The sequence below is a fragment of the Pithys albifrons genome, chromosome 1 (assembly GCF_047495875.1).
Source record: "Pithys albifrons albifrons isolate INPA30051 chromosome 1, PitAlb_v1, whole genome shotgun sequence".
NCBI classification, from domain to species: Eukaryota; Metazoa; Chordata; class Aves; order Passeriformes; family Thamnophilidae; genus Pithys; species Pithys albifrons.
The window spans coordinates 105,604,579-105,628,393 of record NC_092458.1 but is presented as its reverse complement, the minus strand read 5'-3'; the positions used below and the strand labels follow the sequence as shown (position 1 = coordinate 105,628,393).

The 23,815-nt window shown below is 41.8% G+C and overlaps 1 protein-coding gene across 1 annotated transcript; it reads right to left on the bottom strand.

The window, feature by feature from the left end:
- Positions 1-1,723: 1,723 nt before the first annotated feature.
- On the bottom strand, positions 1,724-22,256 carry C1H21orf91 (chromosome 1 C21orf91 homolog). Its single transcript, XM_071563052.1, has 5 exons — positions 22,175-22,256; positions 21,691-21,820; positions 7,047-7,562; positions 3,793-3,855; positions 1,724-2,753 (listed from the first exon to the last, which is right to left on the bottom strand). The coding sequence occupies exons 2-5, from the start codon at positions 21,812-21,814 to the stop codon at positions 2,593-2,595; spliced, it is 864 nt and encodes a 287-aa protein (XP_071419153.1). The 5' UTR covers positions 21,815-21,820; positions 22,175-22,256; the 3' UTR covers positions 1,724-2,592.
- Positions 22,257-23,815: the final 1,559 nt, after the last annotated feature.

The window sequence follows — 23,815 nt, the reverse complement described above, 5'->3', positions numbered from 1 at the left end:
CAACTCAGATCTGAAAAACCTGAGAACTAACACTTCTTATACAGAAACCACTCACATGTAACATAAGATCTACAGAAACAGCTCAAATTCAACTCAATATTTATATCACACAGATTTCCCACTGAAAATCAAGAAAGAATCCCATACATGTGATAGTAGGCCATTTTCTCAAGTCTGTCCACTTGAAAGACTCTGGGCTACAGAAATGTGCAGCAGGAACTCCCATTTAGAGCTGCCAGACAGCTGAGGTACATGCCAGCCCTCATCAGAGTCTGATTAGACACTTGGGGAATCTAGATCCAGACTCCCTTAGACTGCACAATGGCCACTTTCACAGAGGAGTAACAGAATCCCTGAATGGGTAAGGTTGGAAGGGACCACAGTGAGTCATCTGGTCCAACCTCCCTGCTCAAGCAGAGTCATCCTGGAGCACATGGCACAGAATTGCACCCAGACAGTTCTGGAGTGCCTCCAGGGAGGTGGACTCCACTACCTCTCTGGGCAACCTGTTCCAGTGCTTGGTCACTGCACAGTAAAGAAGCTCTTCCCCATGTTCCTGTGGAACTTTCTGGGCATGTTTTGCCTATTGCCTCTTATCCCGTTGCTGGTCATCACTGAGCAGTGCCTGGTCCATCCCCTGACACCCTTCCTAGTTGTATACCTTGATGAGGTCTCCTCTGTTGTCTCTTCTAGTGGCTGAACAGGCCCAGCTCCCTCTGCCTTTCCTCATTAAGAGGGATGCTCCAGTCCCATTAATCATCTTTGTTGCCCTTCACTGGACCCTCTCCAGGAACTTCATGTCTTTCCTGTCCTGAGAAGCCCAGAATTGGACAGACCACTCCAGCTGTGCTTCAGCAGGGCTGGGTAGAGGGGCAGGATCATCTCCCTGACCTGCTGGCCATGCTCTTCCTAAAGTACTCCAGTATACCATTGGCCTTCTTGACTGGCTCCTAGACAACTTCCTGTCCATCAGCATCCCCAGGTCCTTCTCAGTGGTACTTCTCTTACCTAACTCTTCCCTTGGCACTGCAGCAATAAGGTTTACAGACAGACTTGCAGAAGGAGATGAACCCACCTTGTGACAACTGGAATTAGGGATTTGCTAGTGCACATTTGCTCACAGGCCCACTTGCAGACACAAGCAATGATGCTACTGACTTTTTCCAGTCCTGAATCCCAAAATACCTGGGCAAGTTCATGGATTTCTGGAGGGACTTTGAACAGCTGGAGAATATGGGAAAAAAACAAAGAAAAAAGCCATAAAAACATAAATAAAACCAACTTATCCTGTGTTACCCAGGTATCACTACATGTATGGCAATCCATAAACTGACTCTGAACTCCAGTGTCTTGATTTTAAAAATCAAACCTACTCTTTTCTTCATCATAGTCACTCCTTCAGCTCAGTTATATGTTACTCCTTGTTTTCACTTCAAGAGGTAAATCCATAAAGATTTTAACACCTGTGTGTGTGTCTGCATCTTCCAGCTGCCTCCCCTCTCCCTGACTTTTCCAGTGCAACTCAGCAACATTCAGTTACTCAAATGCAGGTTTGTAGAATTTTTGGCAAAGACTGAGATTTTATGTCACGGTAGACTGATAGCAGTTTAAAAAAGCAGAGGCTGTTCTATTTTCATAATGTATCATTACTACTTGCATTTCAGAATTAAAACACTTTATCACAGTTTGATTCAACTTTATAAAGGAATCAGAACAAGGCAACTTAGTATTACAAATTTATTGAGTTTTGTCAAAGTAATTTTTCAGCATTGAAAATATCACACATATAAAACAATTTCAACTTATATGCATTAAAACCAAAGTATGGTGGGTTTTTTCAAATTTAAAGCATGTGCTGTGCTTTTTTAAAAACATCTCATGAACCAAATTCTTCAGTTATAAAGCTGATAAAAATAAGTGATACACCATTAGAGTTTTTTCTTTAACACATGAAATTCATCTCTTTGGGAAACAATACTTTTTAAAATTGTATCATGAAAGATACAGACCTGAAAAAGGATAAACAACCATACACAAGGCATAAACATCACACAGAGTAATTCAGACATTTTATAAAGAGATCTGGAAAAGTACCTAAAATAGTGATATTTATTTAGTATAAAACTTCAATAATAAAATATTGCTCATAATAAATAAGAAAACATGAGTTTCATTAATACTGTTCTCCCCTTAAAGCTCTCTTGGATGTAACATGATCAGACCTGATCAAAAGTAAAATTTTTACTTTTTCACCTGTATGAAGGAGGCAGGTTTACAGGCTTCAGGTCATTCTTTGCTAGACACAATTTCATTATAAACAAAACACAGAATTCATTCCAAGGCTCATGCGTAGTTATGGGAAAAAAAATCCTCAAGTGTGAATAAACCTTATTACAGTAGATTTTAATACTTAAAATATTCGCCCTTCTTGTTAAAAACAAAATGGAATAAGACTTATCATGGATTATAAATGCAAAGAGAAAGCTGCCCAAGTTTTATCAAAAGCTTCTAAATACCTGTGCAGCTGTACTTAATGGTTACCAAAGCTGTTAGGGACAGTTGGCTCTACAGGGGCAGAGAAGGTGTATCCCTTTATATGGGGACATTGGATTTCATCCCTGCTCGGCCCATCTGTAGGCACGGCAGTTTGGAGTAGTTCTTCAGCAGCTGCTCGATCGCGATGTGACGCACGTTGAGCTCAGAGGCCAGAGAGTCCTTTTCCTGGACTTGCTGTGTCAGCTCTTCAAACACATCTGCAAGAACATCATCAGATTAATGCACTTGGTCCCTGCACTGTCATAGAGCTAAGAAGTGGTGACAGACAGCACTAAGAAAGAGGCACAGACATTTAAGTGGCTTGTGAACAAGGACACTGCTTTTTCTGGTTCCAGCACAGCTTTGTATGCATTGAAAACTGAACAGGATCACTAGTTCCTGGTTTTAGGTGACCTGAGTGAAGGTGGGTCAGTTTATAACTCAAAACAAAGCTGACTCTGACTGTACGAGCAATAGTGTCACCAGCAGGACCAGGGCAGTGATTGTCCCCCTGTATTGGCACTGGTGAGGCCACACCTCAAATCCTATGTCCAGTTTTGGGCCCCTCACTGCAAGAAAGACATTGAGGTGCTGGAGTGTGCCCAGAGAGGTGCAGCAGAGTTGGGGAGGGTCTGGGGCACAGGTCCTGTGAGGAACAGCTGAGGGGCTTAGCCTGGAAAAAAGGAGACTCAGGTGGGACCCTTTTGCTCTCTATAACCACCTGAAAGGAAGTTGTAGCCAGGTGGGAGTCGGCCTCTTCTCCAAGGTAAGAAGTGATAGGACAGGGGGAAACAGCCTCAAGCTGCACCAGGAGAAGTTTAGACTGGACATTAAGAAACATTCCTTAATGGAAATGGTTGTATAGTGCTGGAATAGGCTGTCCAGGGCAGTGCTGGATTCACCACCCCTGGAGGTATTTAAAAGATGTAGATTGGCACTCACAGACATGGTTTAGTGGTGGACTTGCCAGGGCTGAGTTAATGGTTGGACTTGATTTTAAGGCTCTTTTCCAACCTTAACAATTCTATGATTCCAGTCAAAATCTTAAAGAAAATCCTGTGCCTTTCACAACACCAAAGCAGGTTACAAAAAAAGCAGCACCAAAAAATCTCTGTGCATCACATTTCCATGTAAAACACAAGATTTCAGTTCAAAACTTAACTGATAAGGAGGAAATCAAAATTTCTTTTCTTAAACTAGACTTTTTTATTACAAAGCACCACAAACCCAAACCAAAAAGTATTGAAAAATTCTCACCCTGGATCTGCTTGAGCAGTTTTTCATTAAGTTGCTTTAACTCTCCTGGAGTCATTGTAGTCACTGCAAGAATAAAATCTGTTATTACAACTACCAGAGTCACATAAGCACCCCTAAGCAGACTTCTATTTTCTCAAAATAGAATGTACTGGCATCCTAATAACCAACATGTGTGGTGGTAACTCAGAGGCAACATTATTTGTCTGCCATTTGTGGGAAGTTTGGAAATTCTCTTTTTAATGTTGACATAGACAAGGATTTACTCCATAGTAAAGCTCCCTCTTTAATGTGGAAATTCAAGCACTCAAAAGAGTAGTATCCAGAACTGGATCCAGTACCAGAACTGCTTGACACATTTACATGCTTTACCTTCCTCACACCACAAAACGGGATTTCCCCAGTGGAACCCCTGCAAGGACATCTGTTTAACTGTGGGCAAGTGGACAATTCCAAGATCACTTCTGTTATGTTTGCAAGTCTGCAGGAAGGAGCTTCCTGACAGAATTTTTAGCATGTGGCTACCTGTTTTGGATATCAAGTTTTGTGTTTTATTATACAAGAATAACCTACACAGTTCCCACTGAGTACCTCAGTGACAAATGAACAAAAATCCTGGTTTGACATGAAGTCCAGCATATAAAAATAAGTTTCCTTCTGTGCTTCTTGTGAGAACTAAAAGATCCTCTGCATCATTCAAAAGCCCTTCTGTATCTCAGTTTGTGTGCACTGATCATCCTCATAGAAAATGCACATTAAGCCTCAAAGGAGGGAAGTGTGAAAGTATTCTACCCTGCCCTTGATCAACAGCAGCAAGGAGGGGAGCACTGGCTTATTTCCTAGAAATCCCTCAACCCTGGAGTGGTGGGCACACATGGTGCCATCCCTGCTGCTGAGGTGCCCTTGACAGCATGGTGAAAAGTGACAATCCTGACTACCACAGGGGGATACAGGGCACTGAAACAGGATTTAAGACCTTGTAATTTTAAAATACTGTTTTTAAACTTCATTTGAGCTGTTTCTGCTGCAGCTTAGCAAAGCTCTTGCTACACACTTGAGGAAAAACCTGTCCTGCAGATTTTCTTTCAGAGATTTCCCAGTGTAAAAGGTCTCTATGTGGCAAATTTAAAGCTTAAAGTTCTGAAAAAGATGGGTTTTACCTACCCACAGGATTATTCGATTATCCTAAGCCTTCTTCTTCAAACATTCTCACAGCTTTCATTTGTGGGATGTTAACTTGCTGACAGTCCTGCCAAACCAAAGCAGCTGGCAATAGAACAGCCTGCTTGGTACTCAAGACATAACCCTAGTTCAGAGTAAAAATGATTCACCTTTCTCCTCCCTCAGCCAGGTACAGTGGTGCTCCTTCAGCTGTCAATACAACTGGGAAGTCCTTTCTCACATCTCACCACCCTTTCAACTCCACAAAAACAGTGACAGAATTTAATATAATAATTGAAAGCTAAAAAAGTCAAGATTTTTTTCTCCTTTTTACACCTTGTGGTAGGATATTACTCCCCATTTCCTCATTATTTCCATCAACACTTTGTCAGCTTGCAGACAGGGTAGTTCACACATTTCATGTGTGTGTTTTGGGACAGGACTGTTTCATGTCACACTATTCTGACACACAAGGGAAAGGGGAAAAGGAAGAACACTGAATTTAAATGATAAAATATTATTCTATTCACAGCTGAGGTAAATTAAAGAAATACTGGCCAAGCTATTTACAGCTGCATTAATAATTTTTTTTTCAGTAGACAGCTATGTCATTATAGTTGAAGTACTGCAGTAAGAAGGTACCTCATTCTGGCAGTTTGACTAAGTTTTCCCTTAATATAAACTTTATATAATCATAGTCTCCAAATGAATGTCTTCTGAAGGTAAATACTGCATAATATGAGGGAAAATGCCTCAAAAGTGTATTACGTAGACATAACAGAAGAAAAAAACCCTTGTTATTGTGCTCAAAGCAGCTTTATGTTCCCGTGTCCCGAAATAAGGACTGGAGAGATAAATTCCAAGTCACTAACTTCAGTCAGACAACCCATAAACCAGGTCAAGCTTTCATAATTCCTCTGTTAACTGCTGTCCTGATTTATGCAATCCCAATTTATGACTCCAGGAGACAGGTGGTCAAACTGCCCAGTGTATCTGCTTTGATTTATGGCTTTAAGGCTACTCATTCACTACAAATGCAACATGACACAGCATGCAGCAGTTAAGTAAGTTTTATGAATAATGAGAAATGACTCAACTTTGCAAGGATAGATTTGTCAGTTTGTCAAAAAAAATGGGAGCCTAGAGAAGCCAATTCAAACTTTTTACAGTACCTGTTCTAACTCTGTCTTCTAACACTCCAAATTCCATTATTACCTTGTTTTTCATCATCTGTTTTTCGATGGAATATTTTATTTTCTTTCTCAGGTTTTTTGAAATTCAGAAACTCCCTACAATTACTTTTCTCCTCTACAAAAGTAAGAGTGGATGTACTTCCATTTGGGACAAAATACTGTTCTAAAATAAGGATGGTAACTGCAGGTATGTGTAGGAATCTAGACCTAATACCCTTCATGCAGGCTGATTCCAGAGACACTACAATATCCCAGATTTACCTAAGGATTTCTTCTAGTGACCTTCTTCTTAAGTAACAGAAAAGCTTATTTTCTGTTATTTCCAATATCACCACAGTCATCAGAAAATTATTCAGGTTTACTGCTACAGCCTTTAAGAAGACACGGTGGCACAAGGGCATCCCATTTTCTCATGCTCAGTAAACAGAAGAAAAAAAACAACAGTAAAACACACAAGGAAAGTCTGTTAGTATTACAAATGTTTCACTTTTTAGGTTGTTTCAAAAGTTTGTTCTGCTCCCTTACCTCTAATTTCCCCTGTTGCTTAGGGCAGCTCTCTCTAAAGTGTAACTTAGAGCACCACACAAGTTCAAATACACGTTCAGTAAGAGAGATTTACAGGAGCTGAGTAACCTCCACAGGCAGGGCTGTGAAACTCCCAGGAATGACATACTGAAGTGGCCTTTTTGGCATAAATTAGACATGTCTTGTATAAAACTGGGGTAGAGCTAAGAGGGAAATTAAAAACACTAACCAAAACCTCCACTCTATTTCCTTAGCCATATAGCCCTTTTCTTCACAGATTTTACATCCTGGACTTCAGGATGAGAATTAATGTCCTGTAGGGACACTAAGTGGTCACATAAGAATGCCCTTTCTGTGGTTAAATAGACAAATACTCACATTCTTCCTTGCTGTATTGAGGATGCCTCCTACGAACACTGGCAAGTGAATCCCCTTCAGCTTTTTCAGGTTTCTGGACTTGCTTGTGATTAGCCCACAAAACACTGCTGCAACAGAAGGTAGCACCGAGTCTGAAATCAGGGGATTCTCTTTGTTCCAGAAGAGTTTGTGAGCAGCTTGAGATGCCTCCCGATTTCCCATCTATCCACTTTGCAGAGTATCTTGGTACTGGGGAATCAAACTGCGGGAGTAATTTTCTATCAGTCTGATGTCTGAAGCTAAAAAGCTGGTGTTGGGATGTTTTTGAGCTTTCAGAATCAGAGTCTAAATCCTTGTTTTGTGCGTACTGTATGATCCAGTTAATTTTTTTGCTCAAGATATTTTTTACTTCTGCATATGGACTTTTAGAGAGCTTTGATCGTGGACAGTCCTGATTTGCTATTAAGTGGAATTTTTCAAAGCAGTCTCTGTGCCCCCTTAGAGATCTTGTATGCAGCAGATCCGACTTTGGTACTCCTGTAAAGACACAACAGAAAAAATGTCACTTGCTGTGTACTTGGCTGATTTTATAAAATCTCACATGCAACCAAGAAAACAAAAACCTAAGTGATGCTTTCCTACTAACAGTCTTGTCACTGAAGCAAACAAGGCTATCTCATAGTTTAAAATTTTTGAAGTTCCACTCAGTCTCGAGTCCTTGGCATACCAAGTGTTGCACACCATCACCTCCAGGGCAGAACTTCAGCATGTGCCTCTTGGGTGGCAACACAGATGAAGCAAACTGCTAACTCACATTGCATCACCCCTACACACGAGTGTATAAGCTGTAGAAGTAAAATAAACCCAACTGTGTATCAGCAAGTTCTATAGAACGATACTGAAGAGCATTTTGACAGCACTCATACATGCTCCCATCTTCTATGCATAATGTTGTGAGCCATCTGCTCAACAAATACTGCAAGGTGTGGGTTTATCTCATCCAAGTGGTCAAACATAATTTAGATTCCAGTTATAGTTTATTATTTTGCACCGGTACAAGCTTGCAGCCTGGCTAGAGAAGCAAGTTCTAATACTGTAATGCTTGGTAACATTAAACTGTCCTGAAATTCACTTCATGTGTACTGGTTCTGGCTGGGATAGAGTTAATTTTGATCACAGTCTTGTATGTGGCTGTGCTTCGGATTTGTGCTGAAAATGATGTTTTCATATTGCTGAGCAGAGCATACACAGAGTCAAGGCCTTTTTTGCCTCTCACACCACCCTGTGTGGGATGGAGGTGCACAGGGAGATGGGAAGGGACACAGCTGGGACAGCTGACCCAAGGGATATTCCACACCATATGGTGTCATGCTCAGCATATAAAGCTGGGGGAAGGAGGTTCAAAGTGATGGCATTTGTCTTCCCAAGTCACCGTCACGCGTGATGGGGCCCTGCTCTCCTGGGGATGGCTGAACACCTGCCTGCCCATGGGAAGCAGTGAATTAATTCCTATTTTTGCATTGCTTGTGTGAGCAGCTTTTGTCTTCCCCATGAAACTGTCTGTACCTCAACCCTCGAGTTGAGATTCTCTCCCCCATCTCACTGGAGGGGCAGGAAGTGAATGAGCAGCTGTGTGGGGCTGATTTGCTGGCTGGGGCTAAACCACAACATCATCTAAGATGGATGTTTATTCTCCTCTTTGCTTGTCCTCCTTCAAGGACTATTCAAATAGCTACAGCAGGTAACTTAAACTTCAAAGCAACCAATAGTGATTGACAGGTTGAAAAGGAATGCAATCTGTGAAGATCTACAGTTGGTGAGTGAACACAGATGGTATGAGAAATGACTATTTCAGAAAGCTAATACTACCCCAGTACAAAATTACTTTCTGCAACTTAAGTAGATATTTATTTTTCTTCAGATTCACCTACACAGTAGATTCAGAATCCAAGCCCAGAGTAATGAACAGTTTGACATTCATCTCAATACCCACTATACTATCTGGGAGGTTTCCCAATATAATGAAAACCATTTCTGTCAAAAATGTTCCTCATTGTAAATAACAAAAATATACCTGTGAACCACTGGTTGACAGTGTCCAATGCCAGAGTATTTAAACCAACATATGATAATGTGATTTGATCTCTGAAATTAGGCAACATCAACCAAACTGCAGCCATTTTACCTTTCAGCACAAACAACTGATTAAAATAAACACCATGAAATGTAACAGGTAACAAAATCTGGTTACAGAGACACTAACAAGGAATTAGCAGAAAGCTGCAAGGTATAATTCTCACATCTGACTCTTCAGTTCTTGTGGCAAACTTAAGCCTCTGACCCCAAACGACTTACAAATGATACACTGTTTTTTTAAGTTATCAAATGTAATAAAACCCCAGCTACTCCCAAAACTAAGCTACAAAGGTAAAATTCTTAACATGAAATTAATTAAAAGAAATCCAAGCACTACATTTTGATTATCTCTCTCTGGTAACTCATGCTTGAAGAATCTGGGGAGTTCAAACACTGTGATCAGCCATTATAAATTGTTGATTTTCCACTGTCTGGGCAGCTCTGAAACTCAAGTGCTTTATTGTTCTGGTTGAGTTTCTAAGAGCATACACAATTTATGGGGCAAAATGTCTGAAAGTGTGGAAAATGAAAGAGAACAGTGGTAGAATTTGTTTTGCTAGAAGGGGAAAAAAGGTCATGAAAACAGATATATTCCTTCGGTTGGTAACTATTAGAAGAAACAAAACCCACATAGTAACCAGAGGCACCTTTTAAGGAGGAAGTTCTGCAACAAAGTACAAACACAGATGATTCGTTTTTCAGGCACAGTCAAGATTCTCACTCTACACCTCAAAATACTGTCCAACCTCTTTCACCCGACAGACATTCACCAACTTTTCTCAAGCTCTACATGATCTACAGCTTACTTGCAACACTATTTTCCTCTCTGTCTTTACACAGGCTTGAAAAAACCCAAATAAACATGTCTAGTGAAAACAAGGAAAGACAAGTCCTTTGTTTTCATGACTTATCAGCACTATTTAAATAGAGCAAGTCTGCTTAACTCAAGTAGCATGATGGAAACATTAAATCTTTAAGCCATGACAGGAGAGCAAACACTGTCAAGTGAAGTTATAAGGCAAATACCTTCACAACACTGCAAACCCTACAAAACCAGAGCAATTTGTTCAGTGTTGTTTGCTTTACCTGAGTGATTCTTCAGTATTGCTCACTGCTGCTGCTCCTCATAGTGTTTTCTTTTACTTACAGAAAATGTCATGAGATTGGCTGAAAAACCACGTTTTATACAATTTTCTATACAATAAAGCTCAGGAACCTGACTAATGATTGGACTAAGAGGAATGAATGAACCCAATGTCTTCTGATCACAGGACAGAGTAATCCTGACTGAAGAAAATATCTGAAAAATTGGTGAAGAGGAGGGAAGAAAACTGCAGAAAGTAGTCGGTAAATCTGGGCAAATAAAGTTCTGCATAGTCTGTTTCTAGTTCAGAGCTGCCAAGAGGTACCAACATCCAGCCCGCTCTTGGGAAACCACCTTTCTCCCAACTCAAGTCAAACATTCTAACTAGGTTTTTACTTCCTTATTTTCTCCTGCACCCTCACTCCTTACCCAAAACTAGGGAAAGGACCACTGCCCTGTTTCTAAGAAAAACAGGGAAAAAACATCATTACAAGTTTAATGAAGTGCTTCTAGAGCTGGTTCCAGAGGCCCAGACTCTCATAGGCAGGAGCTCAGCACGGCATATCTGAGGAAGCAGGTCAGGCTACATTTCCTTACACACACAACACTGTTACTTCTGGGGCAATCACAAAAGAAACACCTGCACAACAAATGACAAAATACTACGGTACCAACTTAAAAAACTCAGAAATTCCTTTGAGGCTGCTTCATTATTTCAATGAGAATAAATGCTACTTGTCTAATAGGAGCACAGTGTGAAACCGCACAAAAAACAGCCAACGCACAACTTGTTACACAAAAAAAGAACAGGTGCAGGATGACTTTATGAAGCCTCATCTGAATTTTATGTCCGTGTCGTAAGCTCAAGGTTACTCAAGTCTTTCCTTCTGACAAATTTATCTCTTAAGACTTCTGAACATGCCTAACTTTCCCACTCCAGAGGCATGATGCTCAAAGAAATCTGTTTAATCAGAACTCAGTAATATTGAGAGATAAGCAATTATTACAGAAAAGAAAAACATGTTACTTCAAGAGTATAATCTTTGCTATTTTTATGCCACGTATTAAACCATAATGTCTCTACTTCTCACCACAGAGCAAAGTTCTTGCAAAACACTTTCAGCATACAAGAACACAGACACAATCCTTCTGCCCAGAAATTACATGCTTCCCCTTTTCCTATTCCACTGCAAAAAACCCCAAAGTGTCTTATCCAAATACTCTTCAACACAGTAAGGAACTGAAAATGTGTAAAACCAAATTACTTTTGTAGAGAATTGTTAGCAGACCTGCTTCAGCTTTCATATAACTGACTTGGATTTCTTTTGTAACATAAAAAAAAGAAAAACAACTAAAACAACAGTCAATCTCTCTTTGTCCTAAAGTGACAATTAGTTCTTTCCTATCCAGAGAACACAAATAACATCAGCTATAACCTTCTGGAAGAGGTGAGCACCAACAGCAGCTGCTGTGCCAGCACAAATAGCAATCACGTATCAGTATTAAAGCAAGCAAGAGTACAGTCCTTTGAAACAAATCCTTCTGTTGTGGGCAATACCATCAGCTTTATGGGGCAGAAAAGATGCCCATTTCTTTTTGGTAAGACTTAATACTCCACTCAGATTACTTCATATTTTTCCCTTCATTACAACTGCAGGGAAAACTACCAGCTGGTAAAGTGGTGTGGAGCAAGTGATATATAAAGATGATGTAACTTAGAACATGCATTACTTTACTCAGCCCTACACACAAAACGATGAATAAAGCATGGTCAGACTTCTGTACAAGAAGCAATACTGTAATTTTGATAAACAGCTACTACCTGTTCCAGGCACTTTCACAGGGTTTCAGTTCTGTCTCAACATTCCTGCCTTCCACCTCAATCTATCTCATTTTTCATCTGGTTCAAGTCTGCAAACATTAACATTTCTCGCCCACATTTGCAGGTATGTGTTCATTTGTTCCTCACCTGACTTTCCAAGAACAGGATTGCAGACCATGTCCAAGTATGTCCTGCCCTTCATACTTATTTTTTCAGCGAAGGAAAACAAAACCCCTCAAAAATCAACAAAAAGCCCACAGCCATTGAGAGCAGAAAAGTTTAATCTTCAGGGGAAAAAAATTCCAGCAAAATTCACTAACATCTAGAAGACCATATCTAAGTAATCTAAGGCAGCAGATGCTATTGAGAAACAAGGTCATCCCAGAGATCATTCCCCAAGTGAACAAGATTCACAGGCTGATGCCAAACCTCCAGACAAATCATAAAACAATATAAGTGCTTACTATCCATTATTTGCTTCTGATTCTAGTAACCCATGTGTCCTAGATGAAATAAGAATATATCGTTTCAGTCAGCAGTATCTTTGAATGTTCACTTGTAGAACAAGACTTCCTATTTAAGTACCTGATATTTAGGAGAAAAAAAAAGACAATTTCAATTTGTAAAGGTAGACAGTCAACACGTGTTCTCATCTGTTCCTGTGAAGAAATTTTGTAAAGGAATGACTAGCAATCAGGCAATTTTCCAGAAATTTTTGTGAATTCTAGTTATGAATAACTGTAAAGTAGCAGAGAGCAGGGAGAATATTTACCTTTTAAGCAGGTGTGTAAACACATCTCAGTAAAGTCTATCCCATCTTAAAGCATTTGTACTTGAAAGTAAATGAGTTTCCATCATATTAAATTTTTTGGGGGTTTGGTTTTTTTGAGGTGAAGAAACCTACAAAGACTTTATTTCTGCCTGTGGAACTGTTTCACTGAGAACTATGTATAATTCTTAATGGTAAAGATACAGAACTAAATTGAAATGTATGCTCACGTTTATACAAAGCTGGCTAGAATAGTCTTCTTATTTGGACATTATAATAATAATCAAGTTCAATTCAAAAGGAATGTACTTCAATATCAAGATTACTTGACATCCCTACACAAATGTTTTCATAGAAAAAAAATTAGTGATCATTAGCATGCTTGTTTTTCTATAAGTGGGCCTTTTCCCATTTGTTTGCTATTCTCTTCTAAACAAAAAGAAAAAGAAACTTCTTATTTGTTTTTCCAGCTCTATGAGTTGGAGATAACATTAAAGAAACCCTAAAATCCCTTCATAGCATTTTCTAATGTAATGCTGGAAACTAATTGTTTTTGTAATGGTGAATAACCTCAGCTTGAGCAGCTGAAGTGGAAAAAAGACCCCAAATTTAAGATGGAGTGAACTAAAATTACAAAGAGTACTTCCAGACACATGAATAGTCAATTACAAGTTTGTACTATGACATTAATTAATTACAGCCCCTTTAGAATCATAGAATAGACTGGGTTGGAAAAGACCTCCAAGATCATCAAGTCCAACCCTTGGTCCAACTCCAGTCCCTTTACCAGATCATGGCACTCAGTGCCACGGCCAATCTCAGTTTAAACACCTCCAGGGATGGGGAATCCACCACCTCTCTGGGCAGCCCATTCCAATGCCTGATTACTCTCTCTGGAAAGAATTTTTTTCTGATCTCCAACTTTCATTTTCCCTGGCAGAGTTTGAGCCTGTGCCCCCTTGTCCTATTGCTGAGTGCCTGGGAGAAGAGACCAACCCCCACCTGGCTGGAACTTCCCTTCAGGTAGGATTTACAAATAGTTATTGGCAAGATTTACACATGACCACAGAAAAAGGAAAAGAAGAGCTGCCTTCTCAGTATAATGTTGGTGCTCACTATAGACACAGCTCCATCAATGTGTAAAGTACAAATGGTTAACAAGGACAGACAAAGGGGAGTGTATGCACTTCATTCCACAGCTTTGTACAGCACCAGCAACACGGGGGAGTCACCTGTTCAAGTCAAAAAAGGTGTGCCTCCAGTTTCAGCTACCTGTGGAGACTTGCCTGCACAGCCAATGAAGAAAAGCTTCTCCTCATCTTAAACAGTTAACTCCAGAAATATTTGTGGCAGACACCATTGCTTTTTTCCTTTGTATGTATGGCCAAACTTCGCAAACAAAGATGTGGGAAGGGCTCTCCCGACATGGGTGTGCCCTTCCAGCCTGCACAGTGGATTTTTTAGGTGAGGCACAGCGTGCGCAGAACTGGCCCCACCGTTTAAGTCCCAAGGTCCATTTGCCACGGCTGAGCGAGCTTGGACAGTGACAGTGAAATCCTCGGGACTGTCACAGCATCCAGTACTAACCGGATGCTGACCCTGCTGAGCATCCGAGATCTGACGGGATCGGATGGCAGGGAGGCTTTATCTGCCAGGGGACAGTCCCTACTGAGACTTGAACTCAGGGCCTTGGGATTCAGAGTCCAGAGTGCTCTCCTTTACACCACGGGACTGCCCATTTTTTTCCCTTTAATCCTATAAGTATGGAAGAGCCCTTGTGAAGTACTTGTCTGTGGCTGCCGACTTTAAGCCCCGGCTTTCACTACATGTTGTGAAATGTTGCAGCTGCTGCTCCCCTCAGCTGTCCACCTCAGTATCCCTCTGTAAACAAGGATGTTCAGCCAGCTCATGGAACAGCTCCTGAACATCTGCTAGTGTCCACTAGGAACACAAAGATCAGATGGGCTCCAGTTTGGTTTACCTTGTGTGCAGGGCCAAGACCTGCAGCAGACAGTGAAACACTTCACAAGACATTAAATGTTCATGTTTGTCCATCTTAAGCCACTGCTGTATATTAGTCTGCTCACTGAAGAGTGCTGAAAGAGAGGGGGGGGGTCTTAGAAAAGCAGATCCCAAGAGCTGTTCAAAATACATTAAACAAAAGCAGCCCATGATGACCTGGGACAGCACAGCACCCCCACATCTAAACGATAAGGAGTGGGAAAAACTGATACTCTTCAGTTGTACAATTCTGCCAACACTGAAAAACAGAATCATCAGAGACATATCTCCAGTACATCTGCCTGACAAGACTTAAAGCCAACTGCTATTTTTAAGTGTATATACGCAATTTCATTTGAGAGTTAAATCTTATGATTTACTAGACTCGCTAGAAGGAAAATGCCAATGCCATTCATTAACTTCCAAAACCAGACACCTCATAAAGACTAGATATTATCTTGTTCATAAATTAAAGTTCCCTCCTTGCTCTTGTATGATAAAGCTGGTATATTCCATATATCAAGTGTGCACACAAATCACCTCCCACTTCCATTTCTATCAGCTCATTTGTATTTTAGCACATAGAAAAGACAAACTGTATACAACAGAACTGAGATCCACTTGGACCTTTAAACTCATTTTCAAAAATCATGTTCCTTATAAACTACTTTACTAGGTAAGAATTTTCTTCTGTATTAGACAAAGCAATACAAGCTGATTACAAAACGTATGTTAAAGATGCCTCATATGTTGTAAGGAAAATCAGTTAAACTGACCTAGAAGAGAGTATAAGTAATGAGACAGTATTTCTGCATTCTGGATGATGCCAACTAAGTAACATAACTGAACAATTTTCTTGTTTGCATAGACAAACCTTCCAAATTTACACATAAAAAAAGCAAAAATGTACTTTTAGAACTAGCCATACAGCTCAACATTACTCACTGGTACTTACACAGCACTTGGAAGACTAAGAATAGCATTTCCAATCATGTTTGGACTTGAATTCGTGGTTAAGAGCTTTACTGCAAACTGTAGCTTGTTTCACATGTCCATTCAAGTTTGCAGAAATGAGTCATATCCCTGGGCTGCAAATGCTACCCTGAAACAAGTTCTCATCTGTCTAGTCTAAAGGAGAGCGCTGGAATTTTTCAGGTTTTATTGCCAGGATAATCTATTTTACTGGTTATCATTTCACTAACACTGAAAAAATAAGGATGTGTAATATTCTGAAACAGAATTAAAATAGCAGTTTCCAATTCTCTCAACTACACCTTACAACCCATTTTATTTCAGTGAGATATTCCTCTGTAGAGTGTAAAAAGGAAAAAAGTGAAATTTGAGTTCTTACAGCTCTTAACAACTAAACTGTCCTTTCCCCCCTTCTTTTAGATGAACACAGAATGAGGATATTACACAAGATTATACAGACCTCAAGACGAAAAAAGCCATGTGATAAGACAGATTTGTTTATAGCATCTTTGTCTCAGTCTGGATGTACCAACCTGATGCTGAATTTGCCTCAAATGCTGAGTCTATCAGTATTAAAGGACCATGGAAATGTAACTGTCTCAACATAAACCAAAGGAATAGATGCCCAGCACTCACACTACATGTCATATTACAAGACTTGTGACAGGAATTGTCATTTGCTATTCAGCTATTCAACTTTAAACAGAAATGGAAGCAAGCCAGTTTGCTTCTCAGCCAGCATTCTCCAAGATGTTATTGTAGTTAGCAGCACCAGATAAGCAAAAGAGTGAAAAATCATCTTAAACTATCATATTTTCCACTTCTATTAACAGTCTCTGTTACAGCCCTTGAATGTGAAGCAACTCAGATTTTTAAATAAATCTGCCTTAATAAATACCAGTATAAATCCAGATTTAAATAGACATATCACAACAGAAACCTGAACACTTCTAAGCATCACAGCCATTGCCTCTATGTGAGGTGTGAGACATGGGATAGACGATCACATAGAATCACAGAATGGTTTGGGTTGGAAGGGACCTTAAAGACCAATCCCCTTGGACACGTTCCACTAGACCAGGTTGCTCAGAGCCTCATCCAATCTGGCCTCGTACACCTCCAGGGATGGGACATCCACAACTTGGAAACGCTGCGAGTTTCACAACAACTTGTAGAGACACCATATTCGGGCAGATGATTTTGTTTTGTTGATATCTCCATTTACAGACAGTTTTTGTACATACACAGGCATTTATTTTTGAATGTTCATGTATTTCCCCCTACTCTCCAGGTATAACTGCAGATCTGCTGTAAGTATTCTATCTCTGCTACCAAAGTTCAGTTAATCATTTTCTCATATACTAATGAAATTAAAAAGAAGAAAATGAAAAGAAGAATTTTTTCCCAACTAACACACAACATGATTTCCTGGCTTATGCAAACTAGTCACAAATGAATTTAAAACGTTTCCTGTTTCAATCCACTGATTGCTACCGTATTACTACACCTACTCAGCAAAACAAACAACACTCAATCTCTGGTGTTCACTTCACCTGCACAAGGCAAACAAAAGCCAACCTCAAACTCCAGCAGACCCACACCACCAGGATATTCTAAACCCCCTCCAGAATTTTAAAAACACTGCACAGAATCAGCTCAGTTTCTCAAAATGTTTGGTATTTCTCATGCAAGTACTTTGCATATTTTAAACTTTAAGAAGCACATTAGTATTCTGCTGTGTTAAATCGCCTGCCAGTGATCCTTCAGATACAAAAGCTAGTTTGGCAACAGAATTATTTATGTGTAGTTTAGTCCACTCAGCTTCCCTGAGCATGAATCCTCAAACTGAGTGAGCTGGATGAACCAGTACAACAGGGGAAAATACTGTCCTTTCCAGAGACAACATTTCCCTCACCTCTTTAAGATTAAAAATCAGCACTACTGAACTCTCCTGAGAATGTTGATCTTTCCTTGTTCAAGAAAGGTTGATGACATATAATAGGGGAAAGTTTAAACCTGCATTTTGGCTTTAGTTATTCCTTATGTTCACATTCCTCCTTCTCCCTTTGCTACCACTCTTTCAGTCAGCTTCAGAGAAACAGATCCTGTAATCCTGACACATCACTCCTGAATAAATTCTGGGACAGACATGACAGCTGATCTCCAAATTGCTCTCAAACCAGCAGTTTCTGTGAATTACGTGTACTTAATAAGAAGTATAATCACATTTTAGGCTAAGCTATCATTTTGCTCACTAAAAGACTCAAAATCTAGTACTAAAAAAATCATGATGGAGACCCAATATTTGACAAAAAACAAAGGTTTTATGACCCAGTAACTGACTTCCTCATTCAGAAACTCAGCAGTTATTGAATTAAGACAGATCACAGATTAAGCTTTCTGTACAGCCTATAAAGGACTAGAACAACAACTTTATTTCCCCCTCCCCCATTTATGTATCATTACAAAGCTATTGTCCAAACATAATAAAGGTTACAAATGAACATCCCAATGTCAGGAAGGTAAAGGCTGAGCCATGTCACAACACTGACCCAGGAAGAAGTCTGTTGAGTCATTATTACAGATGGAGATGGTCTCAAGAGTCAATCACTTCTAATTACTCCTCTTACTGACCCAAGACAGCATCACCACTGAGACACAAGCAAACCTGCACAGCTGTTGAACTCACAGATGTCAGAAGACACAAAGATCCACAAGCACTAAACTATACTGAAATTAAGTGCAGCTAAGTAAATTATATTTTTGTAGTGTTTCGTTCATATCAATTTGTGAAAGAAAGACTGCTTCAGAGTGGGTTCAGCTGGTTAAGCCCTGGGCTAGATCAGTTCTGAGCACATGGATTTGCCACATACAGCTTTAAGCAATCACATGCTGCCATGAGGGAAAACAGAATGGTTCTCATCAGTTTTGTTAAAGCATTAGAATATGACACCCTTCTAAAAAAGGAAACTGGGAAACCTTCAATACACAGACTCATGAATCAGAATTATTTAGGTTGGAAAAAATCTTTAGGATCACTGAGTCCAATTGAAAACCTAACTGGGCTGCCAAGCCCACTGCTTGCCCTTGTATCACACACCTCCAGCACTCCCTTCTATCCTGACCTGCCTCCTGGTGCTGGCTGCCTGGTCAGGGAAGATGGAAGAGGTGCTATACATTCCCATTAAGTCAGACAGCACTTAACACATGGAAGTTAACAGGGTGCTGCAAACAGTGGGAGTATTCAAGCATCCTGCAAGATGCTGAGCTGTGACTAATAGCCTGCCTGCTCCTCAACAGCAGCTATTTCCTGCTTCTCTGAGGGAGCAGCTCCACATGGACATCCACATCAGAAATGAGCAAGTCTGTCCTAGCTGTTGCATGAATATCTTTTCAGAATAGAATCATAGAATCGATTGGGTTGGAAAAGACCTCCAAGATCATCAAGTCCAACCCTTGGTCCAACTCCAGTCCCTTTACCAGATCATGGCACTCAGTGCCACGGCCAATCTCAGTTTAAAAATCTGCAGGGATGGTGAATCCACCACCTCTCTGGACAGGCCATTCCAATGCCTGATTACTCTCTCTGGAAAGAATTTTTTTCTGATCTCCAACTTAAATTTCCCCTGGCAGAGCTTGAGCCCGTGCCCCCTTGTCCTATTGCTGAGTGCCTGGGAGAAGAGACCAACCCCCACCTGGCCAGAACTTCCCTTCAGGTAGTTCTAGACAGTGATGAGGTCACCCCTGAGCCTCCTCTTCTCCAGGCTAAACACCCCCAGCTCCCTCAGCCTCTCCCCATAGGACTTATGCTTATAGCCTATTTCACTTCCTGAATTACTTAGCTATGTATTTACGTGTTTTAATTGTTTAAATTTTTCAATATGATAGTAAATAAAAAGGCAAACTATTAGTGAGAATGACATTTTTAAGTGTGGGATAACACATCTACAGAGCTGATGTAACTTACAGCTGATTCTGCTCAACAAGAGCTATGTTATAATGCATCTGAACTTCACTAAAGCATAAGCAGGAGGTCAGTGTGAAACATCCAGTATAACATTCTGCATTAGAGAATTATCTATGTCATGCTGTACCCAGGTCTGCCAAAAGACTGTTACTTTAGATGTATCAAAATCAGTCTTTGTCACAGGAAAATACAGAAATGCTGAGATAAGTCAAAAGTAGGAAAATGTGACCACAGGTCTGGTAAAGAGCTGGCTCATGCAGTGGTTCAGCTAAGAAGTCTTATAATGATTCTTTATAAAGTCCCTGACACAGACTCTGATGCCGCTAAGCCTCTTCTCCCTAAAAGCAGTTGACAGTACATCTTTTCAAAGTTGTACATAGAAGACAATTGGAAATTGAGGTATTTTGATACTACAATGATAAAAAATACATATTTTTCTTTCACTATGCAAAATAAAAGATTAAGAATATAGTGGTCCATGTAATTTCAGGGGAGCTTTCATCACTATTCTGTTCAAGTAAAATTAACTGCAAATGTAGAAGATTATGCAAAGTAGCCTGCTGCACAGATTAAGTCTTTCCTATTTCAAGGTTATTTAGAGAAAAAAAAAAGAGCTGTTCCACCTAAAACACATGATCATTTTGTAAAGTCACAGCCATAACAAGTAACTTCAACAAATCCACGGCTTATCTGAAACAACAGAGCACAGGAACCATCCAGAAATTTTTTAATGTGTTCTGTTTTATCTCTCAACACTTTCAAAGCAAAACTCAACTCAGAATGTAGTGGACGTATCTAATTCTCATTGTGTCAATATGTTTCTTAAGCCTACAGGGAGAAACATTTTCACTCCATTGCACAGATTAAACCTAACATTTTAAAGCAGTAAGAAAATTCAGACTGACAGATTGTCTTAGGTTAGGACAGCTCTGGAGTTTTAACAAAAAGTGCAAATACACAAGCATGTCTCTTCTAAACAAAATCGTAAAGATTCCAATTATTACCAAAGTATCATTCAGATTAAAATACACTGCCTCTACTAGCAAGAAAAATCTACTGTTATCAAGAGATGGGACTAATCACATAACACTGTTGAGATCTTCATATTCAATTGCCCCACACCCACATATAATTGGCAAAGACCACTGTATGTAACTGGAACAAATTCCTTTGTTGCCCCAAAGTCAAGCAAAAATAAAAAAAACACCAAACCCTTATTTGACTTAAAAAAAGGAAATAGGTAACCTACTGTTAATCATGCATGAAGAGCAGCAAAATGGGTAAATTCTTTGGCAAAACAAGGTTTCAAATTCTAAAATTACTATTCTGGAGGCCAAAACGGCTTTATAAGATTAGTCCTTTGAAAGACAGACAAAATTCCTACTTTACAATTTACTGACTTTAAGAAGCTTTGACAATGAACCCAGTTCTATCATATTACACATATTAACATCTTATGAAAGCAAAAGGAAATAGCCCTCCGAGTATTTCTAACGAAAGTGAAACACCGATGTGTTTCCAGAAACCCCCAAACTATTACGCTTTAAAATCTGCAGCTTAAGCTAGTTTTATACATTGACCCCCCTCCAACTACCGGCGTAGATCGGAAGTTTAACATCAGAGTTCTTAGTACCAGATGATGACATTTAACAGCAGGGCATTTCAGAGGCTCTGGGAAGGGGCGGCTCCTCTCCACATCTCTCGGAGGGGGTGCCAGAGCAGCCAGGGCACCCACCTTTACTGGAAACGAGCTAGAAAACAAACTAGTTCGGCAGCAAGAAAACTTTCTACAGACACACGTTTCCAAACCTGAGGCTGGCCGGGAGGTTCCCGAGGAGCTGGGCCCGCGCTCCGCTCGGGGCCGGGCACCGGGCGGGCGGCGCTGGCACACGGGGACCCCCGCTGGCACCTCACCTTCGATGTTGAGCTCGAAACACACGTGGCAGAAGGACAGCGTCTCCTTCTCGGTGCCCAGCTTGCAAACGCTGCACACGTTGTCATCGTCCAGGTCGATGCTCACGAACTGCTCCTCGTTCATAGTGCCCTGGGGAGGGGGCGGCATCGTTAGTTATCCCGGGACATCCCGGGACCTCCCCGGGGCAGCCCCCGCGGGCCGAACGAGAGCAGCAGCGTCCCGGCAAAGTTTTCCCTTCAGACAAACTGAGACCAGGCCGCACCGCGCGGGCCGAGTCCTCCCCCTCTCCTTCCCCGGGGGATCCCCCGTCCTGTCCCGTCTCGCTCCCACGCAGCTCCACCATCGTTGCCCTCTCCATCCCCTCCGTGCGCGCCGCGGACGCCCCGCCACGGCCAGGGCCGCGGTAGCGCCGGCTGTGCCCCATTCCCTCCCCGGAGCCCCACTGCCGACCCTAGCCCTCTGCCGAGCCCCGGCCCCGCTCACCGCCGCCCGCGCTCCGCTTTGTCCGCCCGCGCCGCCGCCGCCGCCGCTCTGGGCGCCGGGCACCGCCCGCCGCTTCCGGCCGCTACCACGGCCCCGGCCGGCCGGGGGGCACCGCGGGCCGGGCGGGGGGTACCGCCGGCACCACGGCCGCTCCCGACGCGTCCCGACTGTCGGGATGAGATCGGAGCAGCACGGAGAGGCGGCAGAAATGAGGGGACTCGGCTCTGCCGACCCTTCGAGCCCGGCAGCACTTCGGCTCCCCCCGCTGTACTTGGACTCTCCCGCGCGGGCGGGGTGTGTGCCGGGGAGTGGGGAGGGCGCTGTCGTGGCGCGGCTTCTGTCGCGACTGGGGCTTGGAGCTGTGTTGTGACCGGCGTCCACTGGCGCTTAATTAGCTGGTGGTGTATAACGCAGAACGCGCTTTGGGGTCCCGGGTGGTTAGGTTTTTTACTGAGTGTAAAAAAAAAAAATAAAATCAGTGCACAGTGGTGGAATATCGATTCCACTCAGGAATGGCTTGCGCCTCGCGGAAGAAGCCGCACGAAGCCACAAGTCACAGAATCCCAAAATGGGTGAGATTGGAAGGGACCACAGTGGTCCTTCTGGCCCAACCTCTCTTACTCAAGGAGGGGCATCCCAGAGCACATGGCACAGGAGTGTGTCCAGACAGTTCTGGAATATGACCAGTGAGGGAGATCTCACACCCTCTGGGGAATCTGTTCCAGTGTGTGATCACAGCAAGGTTCTTTCTCATGTTAAGGTGGAAGTCCATGTGCATCAGTTTCTGCCCATTGTCCTGTTGGTTGGCAGCACTGGGTTGGTTGATTGTATCGTCTGGAGAATTTCCACAATTGATGGAAATTATGTACAGCACATTCCTACAAGACAAAGTGGGATTATTTATGAGAGAGCCAAGTAATCTTCCAGAACGTCCTGTGTCAAAACACATCTCTGCTGTTTGGATTGTTTTTTTCATTGCATTTTCTTGGGGTGTTTTCTTGAATTTTATCCAAAAGAAAGAAAAGGATGGGATGCCATCTGAAGGGACCTGGATAAGCTCAAGAAGTGGGTCCATGGGAATCTCATGAAGTTTAAAAAAACCAAGTCCAAGGTGCTACATTTGAGTTGGGGCAACCCCAGTAGCAATCCAAACTGGGGGTGAACCGTGTGAGAGCAGCCCTGCTGAGAAGAGGCTGGACATGCCCCAGCCATGTGCACTGGGAGCCCAGAATCCACCCGTGTCCTGGGCTGCATCCAAAGCAGTGTGGGCAGCAGGGGAAGGAGGGGATTCTGCCCCTCTGCTCTGCTCTGGTGAGACCCCCACCTACAGTGCTGCCTCCAGCTCTGGGGTCTCAGCACGGGAAACACGTGGACTTGGTGGAGAGAGTCCAGAGGAGACCACCAAGGTGATTAGAGGGATGGAGCACCTCTGCTTTGAGGAAAGACTGAGGGAATTGGGATTGTCCAGCCTGCAAAAGAGGTTTCAGGGTGACCTAATTGCAGCCTTCCAGTATCTGAAGAGAGCCTGCAGAAAAAAAATGGAAAGAGATTATTGGCAGAGGCATGTAGTGACAGGACAAGGGGCAATGGCTTCCAAGTAAAAGAGAGTAGGTTTAAGCTAGATATTAGGAAAAAATTCTT